This window comes from Rhinoderma darwinii, unplaced genomic scaffold (assembly GCF_050947455.1).
Source record: "Rhinoderma darwinii isolate aRhiDar2 unplaced genomic scaffold, aRhiDar2.hap1 Scaffold_664, whole genome shotgun sequence".
Classification (NCBI taxonomy): Eukaryota; Metazoa; Chordata; class Amphibia; order Anura; family Rhinodermatidae; genus Rhinoderma; species Rhinoderma darwinii.
In genome coordinates this window covers 123,644-132,592 of record NW_027464221.1, presented here as the reverse complement: position 1 = coordinate 132,592, position 8,949 = coordinate 123,644, and the positions used below count along the sequence as shown (strand labels likewise).

Sequence of the window (8,949 nt, the reverse complement as noted above, 5' to 3'; positions counted from 1 at the left end):
TCCAGAATGTCCGTCTTGTGTTACTCGAGAATGTCCTCTCCTGTGTTTCTCCAGAATGTCCATCTTGTGTTACTCGAGAATGTCCTGTCCTGTGTTTTTCTCCAGAATGTCCATATTGTGTTACTCCAGAATGTCCTGCCCTGTGATTCTACAGAATGTCCGTCTTGTGTTACTTGAGAATGTCCTGACCTGTGATTCTTCAGAAATTCCGTATTGTGTTATTTGCGAATGTCTTTTTCTGTGTTTCTCCTGAATGTCCGTCTTGTGTTACTGCGAAAGGTCCTGTCCTATGCTTCTCCAGAATGTCCTGTCCTGTATTTCTCCAGAATGTCTGTCTTGTGTTACTCAAGAATGTCCTCTCCTGCATTTCCGTCGTGTTACTTGAGAATGTCCTGTCCTGTGTTCCTGCAGAATGTCCCATCTTATGTTTGTTTCTCCAGAATGTCCTTTGTCCTGTTACTTGAGAATGTCCTGTCCTGTGTTTCTCCAGAATGTCCTCTCCTGTGTTTCTGCAGTATGTCCATCATGTGTTACCCCGAAAGCTCCTGTCTTATACTTCTCCAGAATGTCCTGTCCTGTGTTTCTCCTCAATGTCCCGTCTTATGTTTGTTTCTCCAGATGGTCCGTCTTGTGTTTCTCCAGAATGTGTCCCATCTTATGTTTGTTTCTCCAGAATGTTCTGTCTTGTGTTTCTCCAGAATGTGTCCCATCTTATGTTTGTTTCTCCAGAATGTTCTGTCCTGTGTTTCTCCAGAATGTGTCCCATCTTATGTTTGTTTCTCCAGGCATGGTTATGATTCTTCTGTCCCCATCCACCTTGTTGCTGGTCGTCCTCTTCCTCTTTTTCCCGCACCACTTTTCTACTTCACCAGTATTTTCCGATGAATTCGTTTTTCTGCACATTAATATGATATGGCGCACTGATGGGACAGTCTAACCCTGCCCATGGTGTGTATTAATGTGCACATCACACTCCAATCTCTAGAAATGTTCACACAATAGAGGAGAGAACGTTTGTTCAGATACATTTCTCCAAAAGTCAACTCTCTACTTATCCTACAATCAACTTTTACTTGAAATACAGCACAGTCCATAGAGGGAAATAATATCAGAAATGTCGTCATTCCATGTGGTCCCACGTTACGGGTCGAGTTTTACTTTATGATGGGATGAAGACCTCTTAGATGTCCTTTGTTACCTAAAACATAATCCATGTCCGCACCACAATCACATTCCACCCCATGATCTCATATGAATGACCTTGTCCTTGCATTATACAGTAGGTGCATCACATCACATTTCCCGAGGTTGGCTGGTCGGTTAGTGGGTTGGTTGAGGTCTAGTCTTAGTGCGCCTTGTTTTTTGGTGACTTAAACTTTACTACATCTTCTATACAACAGAATAACAATGTTAATATGTGTTTCTGCCTTAAACAGATGCAAAATCCTGCAGCTTCTGTAATACTACTAACTCCAACTGTGAGGCCAGGGTCGGCTACGTCATCTGTACCTGCAAGCCCGGCTTCATTGGAAATGGACTGAACTGCACGAGGATGGCATTCTGTGATATATACAAGTGCTGTCCTGATGGATATACTTGGGATGCGAAAAACAAGCTATGTGCGGACATCAATGAGTGCCTCACCCCAACCCTGAACAAGTGTTCTCCAAGAGAAACCTGCATCAATCGCAATGGGATTTACCTATGTGTTCCCAACACCTCAGCCCTCTGTTCCGGCACTGCTTGTTCCAGCAACCAGGACTGTCTGAAAATAAACGATAGCTTTCAATGCGCTGATCCCTGTGACTATTATGATCTGCTGAATGGAGATAATAAATTGTCCTCCATAGAGTCCACTGGCAGATTCATCACTGACAGATACAACTTTGGTTGGTTCCGTTATGTCGGAAGAATTACTGCCAGCTTGAAAGTGGGAGCTGTGGGGACATTTAAATGTGGATCCCTGGAACCATTTTCTCTTGGTGGAGATCATCCAGACATTGGGGATGGGATTAAGTCTGTGCCCATAATCAGCAATTTACTGACTGGAAGCGTAAGGGCTGGTAGTATCCCAGTGAAGGCGTGCGCCAGAGGATACTACGTGTACAAGTACTCAGGAATGCTCAAGTATGATGTCTACTGCACAGGTAAGATCTCAGCAGGTTCTTGTACTAAGATTGTCTTCACGTAACTTGGCCACGATTAGGTTCAGGCCATTGTAACCATCAGATTAAGGCGCTTGAATTACCCAGAAGGGTAGAAATACCAAGAAGATGTTTATAGCACTTAAAAAAAACTGAAGAAGCCTTTGAGAAAAAGATTTCAAGGCAAGTCCATGTAATTCTGACTTCTCACTGCTATAAATGCCAGGAACTAGTGGGAAAAACACTTACCTAGAAATGTGCTCCATATTTGTCCAATTCTAATGTAATAATAATAATAATAATAATAATAATAATATAGCGCCAACATATTACGCAGCACTTTACAATTTAGAGGGAACATGAAACAGACAAGATCAGACATTACATAGTGACAAAGCTATTTTACAATTCAAGCAACAGTTTACAATCTATGAGGAAATAGAGGAAAAGAAGAGTGAGGACGCTGATCACAGGAGCTTACAATCTATGAGGAAATAGAGGAGAAGAAGAGTGAGGACGCTGATCACAAGAGCTTACAATCTATGAGGAAATAGAGGAGAAGAAGAGTGAGGACGCTGATCACAAGAGCTTACAATCTATGAGGAAATAAGGGAGACCCAAAATGTAAAAAGTACTTGTTAAGTACGAAAGGCCTGTCTAAATAACGGGTTTTCAGGGAATGTTTAAAACCGTGGATGTTGGGAATTAATCTGGGTAGCGCATTCCAGAGAACTGGTGCAGCACGAGAGAAGTCTTGGTGCCGGGAGTGGAAGGTCCGGATTATGGAGGATTTTAATCTCAGGTCATTGGCAGAACGTAGAGCGCGGATAGGGCGGTAGACAGATATAAGGGAAGAGACGTAAGGAATTGCAGCACTGTGGAGAACTTGAGAGTGAAAAGTTTTAATTTAATTCTACAGGGGCTGGGCAACCAGTGCAGTGACTGGCACACAGTAGAGACATGGTGTAGCAGTGTAGTGACTGGCACAGGGTAGAGGTGTTGGTGTAGCGGTAAGGTGACAGGCACAGGGTAGAGACATTGGTGCAGTGACTGGCATAGGGTACAGACATTGGTGTAGCGGTGTAGTGACTGGCACAAGGTAGAGGTGTTGGTGTATCGGTGTAGTGACTGGCACAGGGTAGGGGGGTTGGTATAGTGGTGCAGTGACTGGCACAGGAAAGAGACATTGGTGTAGCGAGGCTGAATCAGAGCGACAATGAGAGTTTTCTTTTTTCCATGATAAGAAAAGTGTGAAATCTTGAGATGTTGTTGAGGTGAAAGTGAAGAAGTACAGGAAAAATGAGTCAAAAATAAACCCAAGACCGTGGGTGTGCTGCCCAGGAGTGATGGTAGTGCCACACACTGAGATGGAGACATCATGATTAAGGAGGTTAATGAATGGTGGAAACACAAGGAGCTCAGTTTTAGAAAGATTCAGTTTCAGATGGAGAGAGGACATGATGATAGAGACAGCAGACAGACAATCACTGGAGGACATGATGATGGAGACAGCGGACAAACAATCACTGGAGGTCATGATGATAGAGACAGCGGACAGACAGTCACTGGAGGACATGATGATAGAGACAGCGGACAGACAATCACTGGAGAACATGATGATAGAGACAGCGGACAGACAATCAATGGAGGACATGATGATAGAGTCAGAGGACAGACAATAACTGGAGGACATGATAATAGAGACAGCGGACAGACAATCACTGGAGGACATGATGACGGAGACAGCGAACAGACAATCACTCGTGAACATGATGGCATAGACAGAGAACAGACAATCAATGGAGGGCATAATGAAAGAGACAGCGGACATACATTCACTGGAGGACATGATGATAGAGGCAGAGGACAGACAATTACTGGAGGACATGATGATATAGACAGCAGACAGACAAACACTGAAGGAAATGATGATAGAGACAGAGGACAGACAATCAATGGAGGACATGATGATAGAGACAGGAGACACAATCACTGGAGGACATGATGATAGAGTCAGAAGACAGACAATCACTGGATGAGATGATGATAAAGCGGACAGACAATCACTGGAGGACATGATGATAGAGACAACAGTCAGACAATTACTGGAGGACATGATGATAGAGACAGCGACAGACAATCACTGGAGGACATGATAGAGACAGAGGACAGACAATTGCTGGAGGACATAATGACAGAGACAGGAGAGATAATCACTGGAGGACATGATGATAAAGATAGCAGACAGACAATCACTGGAGGACATGATGACAGAGACAGAGGACAGACAATCACTGGAGGACATGATGATAGAGACAGAGGACAGACAATCACTGGAGGACATGATGATAGTGACAGGACAGACAATCACTGGAGGACATGATGATAGAGACAGAGGACAGACAATCAATGGAGGCCATGATGATAGAGACAGAGAACAGACAATCACTTGAGGACATGTTGATAGAGACAGAGGACAGACAATCACTGGAGGACAAGATGATAGTGACAGCAGACAGACAATCAGTGAAGAACATATTGATAAAGACAGTGGACAGACAATCACTGGAGGACATGATGATAGATACAGGACAGACAATTAATTGGGGACATGATGATAGAGACAGAGGATAGACAATCACAGAATGACATGATGATAGATAAAGTGGACAGACAATCACTGGAGGACATGATGATAGAAACAGAGGACAGACAATCACTGGAGAACATGATCATAGAGACAGAGGACAGACAATCACTGGAGGACATGATGATAGAGGTAGTGGGCAGACAACCACTGGAGGACATGATGATAGAGACAGTCGACAGACGATCACTGGAGGACATGATGCTAGAGACAGCAGACAAACAATCACTGGAGGACATGATGATAAAGATAGCAGACAGAAAATCAATGGAGGACATGATGATATAGACAGCGGACAGACAATCACTGGAGGACATGATGATAGAGACAGAGGACAGACAATCACTGGAGGACATGATGATAGAGACAGCAGGAAAATCACTTGAGGAGATGATGATAGAGTCAGCTGACAGAAAATCAGTAGAGGAGATGATAGAGACAGCTGACAGACAATCACTGGAGGACATAATGATAGAGATAGCGACAGACAATCACTGGAGGACACGATGATAGCAACAGAGGACAGGCAATTAACAGGAGGACATGATGATAGGGACAGCGGACAATCACTGCAGAAGATGATGATAGAGACAGCTGACAGCCAATAACTGGAGGACATAATAATAGAGACAGCGGACAGACAATCCCTGGAAGATATGATGATAGAGACAACAGACAGACAATCACTGGAGAACATGATGATGGAGACAACGGACAGGCAAACACTGGAGGACATGATGGCATAGACAGAGAACATACAACCAATGGAGGGAATGATCATAGAGACAGAGAACAGACAATCACTGGAGGATATAATGATAGAGACAGAGGACAGACAATCGCTGGAGGACAGAATGAGAGAGACAGCTGACTGTAATGTCGGGGTAGGGAAACAGACAGTGAGCCCTAATCTACCCGCCACTCAGTCCCTGCCTACTTGCAACAACCCGCCCTAGGCGACGGGGTACAACTGGGCGATGGTCCCTACACTCAATAACTGCACGACAGACAAACAGACAAGGGTACAAAGAAGCCAGGGAAAAGGGAAAGTTGCCCACGGGAACACCGTGAGCAACAAGCGAGGTGAACGAGCCGAGTCAAAACAGGAGATGAACGAGGTACAAAAACGCAGAGCAGAAGAGTGGTCAGAAAAGCGAAGGTCAATCACAATCAGAGGATCAGTAGTTCAAGAAGCTGCAGCAGGGTCAGGAAACCAACAGAGAAGAATCACAAGCAAAGGAGGAACAGCAAAGGCAGGTATAAATAGACAGAGGGCGGGAGCTAGCTCCGCCTGGCCAGGCTGTGATAGGCTCTCCCACTCCTAGGCCTGCCATCCTGGGTGGTGGAAGATGGAGTCAGTCTCACAGAAATAGGTGCGGACTGATTACCTATTGGCGTCGACACAGAAGTTGTGTCTGGCAGATCCTTTACAGTACCCCCCTTTTATAAAGGGCCACCGGACCCTTTCTAGGTGTACCTGGTTTATTGGGGAAACGAAGGTGGAACCTCCTGAGCAATACCCCAGCGTGAACATCCCGGGCGGGTACCCAAGTCCTCTCCTCAGGCCCGTATCCCCACCAATGGACCAGGTACAGGAGGGAGCCTTGGACCTTCCTGCTGTCCATAATCTTGGCCACCTCGAATTCTACCCCCTCAGGGGTGAGAACAGGGACCGGAGGTTTTCTCGAGGGAGCCAAGGACGGGGAGCAGCGTTTAAGGAGGGAGGCATGAAACACGTTGTGTACTTGAAAAGACAGGGGCAACTCCAGTCGGAAGGAGACAGGGTTAAGGACTTCAATGACCTTGTACGGCCCTATAAACCGGGGAGCAAACTTCTTGGACGGGACTTTAAGGCGCAAATTTTTTGACGATAGCCACAACAGATCCCCGACCACAAACAAAGGGTTAGCAGAACGTCTTCTATCTGCCTGAGTCTTTTGTATGCTCTGGGACGCCTCTAGGTTCTTCTGAACCTGGGCCCAGACTGTGCACAGTTCCCGATGAACGACATCTACCTCGGGATTGTTGGAACTACCAGGTGAAATGGAGGAGAACCGTGGATTAAACCCAAAAATACAGAAAAAGGGGGAGACCCCTGACGAGTTACTGACCCAGTTATTAAGGGAAAATTCGGCGAGGGGAATGAATGAGACCCAATCATATTGACAGTCAGAGATAAAATACCTTAAATATTGTTCAAGAGACGGATTAGTCCTCTCAGTTTGGCCATTAGTTTCAGGATGGAAGGCAGAGGAGAAGGACAGATCAATCTCCAACTTTTTACAGAAGGCTCTCCAAAACAATGAAACAAATTGTACCCCTCTATCAGAAACAATATTGACAGGGACCCCATGGAGACGCAGGATGTAATTGACAAACAAGGTAGCTAACGTCTTAGCATTGGGTAGTTTCTTGAGGGGCACAAAGTGGCACATCTTACTGAAGCGGTCCACTACAACCCACACCACCGAAATGCCTTGAGATGGAGGCAAATCGGTGATGAAATCCATGGAGATATGGGTCCAAGGTCTCTGGGGAACATGCAAAGAACATAGTAAGCCCGCTGATCGGGACCTGGGAGTCTTGGACCTAGCACAAACTTCACAAGCGGCGACGTAGGCCTTAACGTCTTTGAGCAACCCAGGCCACCAATAGTTTCAGGCAATGAGGTGCTTGGTACCCAGGATGCCTGGATGGCCAGATAGTGCGGAGTCATGATTTTCCCTAAGTACCCTTAGCCTGAATTGCAGGGGAACAAATAGCTTGTTCTCAAGAAGGTTCCCGGGAGCTGAACCTTGATCAGCCGCAATTTCAGAGACTAAATCAGAATCAATAGAGGAAATGATTATACCTGATGGCAAAACACAAGCAGGATCTTCCTCCGAAGAAGGGCTGGCCATGAAGCTACGCAACAGTGCATCAGCCTTAATATTTTTAGACCCAGTCCTATAGGTGACCAAAAAGTTGAATCTGGTAAAAAATAACGCCCATCGAGCTTGTCTCGGGTTTAGCCTCCGGGCAGATTCTAGGAAAACCAGATTCTTGTGGTCGGTAAGGATCATTACCTGGTGCCTAGCCCCCTCCAGGAAGTGGCGCCACTCTTCAAATGCCCATTTAATGGCTAAGAGTTTGTGGTTGCCAATATCATAGTTACTCTCAGTGGGCGAAAACTTCCTGGAGAAGTAGGCACAGGGGCGGAGATGGGTGAGGGACCTGGTACCCTGGGACAAGACAGCCCCCACTCCCACCTCAGACGCGTCAACCTCCACGATAAATGGCTCCATTTGTTTGGGCTGAACCAGCACTGGGGCCGAGATAAAGCACTTCTTAAGGACCTCAAAAGCCTGGACAGCCTCAGGAGGCCAGTGGAGTAGATCAGCACCTTTGCGAGTGAGATCCGTAAGAGGCTTAGCGATGACCGAGAAGTTAGCAATAAATCTCCTGTAATAATTAGCGAACCCCAGGAAGCACTGTAACGCCTTCAGGGAGGCAGGTTGGACCCATTCCACCACAGCCTGGACCTTGGCGGGATCCATGCGGAATTCATGAGGAATGAGGATTTGACCCAAAAACGGTATCTCCTGCAGCCCAAACACACATTTTTCGGTCTTAGCAAACAGTTTGTTTTCCCGAAGGGCCTGGAGCACCTTCCTGACATGCTCAATGTGGGAGGACCAGTCCTTGGAAAACACAAGTATGTCATCAAGGTACACTACAAGAAATACCCCCAGGTAGTCTCTTAAAACCTCATTTATGAAATTATGGGAGACCGCGGGAGCATTACACAACCCAAAGGGCATGACAAAGTATTCGAAATGACCTTCGGGCGTGTTAAACGCAGTCTTCCACTCATCCCCCTCTTTGATGCGGATAAGGTTATAAGCCCCCCGTAGATGAAACTTAGAGAACCATTGGGCCCCCTGAACCTGATTCAAGAGATCAGGAATCAAAGGAAGGGGATACTGGTTCCTTACAGTGACCTTATTCAAGTTTTGGTAGTCAATGCATGGCCTAAGACCACCATCCTTCTTCCCTACTTAGAAGAAGCCAGCACCTACCGGAGAAGTAGAGGGGCGAATGTAACCATTGGCCAGGCATTCCTGGATATACTCTCTCATGGCTTCACGTTCGGGACAAGAGAGATTAAATATCCTACCC

The 8,949-nt window shown here is 46.1% G+C and overlaps 1 protein-coding gene across 1 annotated transcript; it reads left to right on the top strand.

Moving 5' to 3' along the window:
- The first annotated feature begins 228 nt into the window (after positions 1–228).
- Positions 229–2,191, top strand: LOC142728055 (uromodulin-like). Its single transcript, XM_075849087.1, has 4 exons — positions 229–329; positions 441–514; positions 619–771; positions 1,437–2,191. The coding sequence occupies exons 1-4, from the start codon at positions 229–231 to the stop codon at positions 2,189–2,191; spliced, it is 1,083 nt and encodes a 360-aa protein (XP_075705202.1).
- The last annotated feature ends 6,758 nt before the right edge of the window (positions 2,192–8,949 follow it).

Bases quoted from the DNA above. Each gene is read 5' to 3' on its own strand.
- LOC142728055 (XM_075849087.1), top strand. From the start codon at position 229: ATGTCTTTTTCTGTGTTTCTCCTGAATGTCCGTCTTGTGTTACTGCGA. The intron at 330-440 runs GTCTGTCTTGTG...TTGTTTCTCCAG, and splicing joins GTCCTGTATTTCTCCAGAAT to AATGTCCTTTGTCCTGTTAC. The intron at 515-618 runs GTATGTCCATCA...TTGTTTCTCCAG, and splicing joins TCCTCTCCTGTGTTTCTGCA to ATGGTCCGTCTTGTGTTTCT.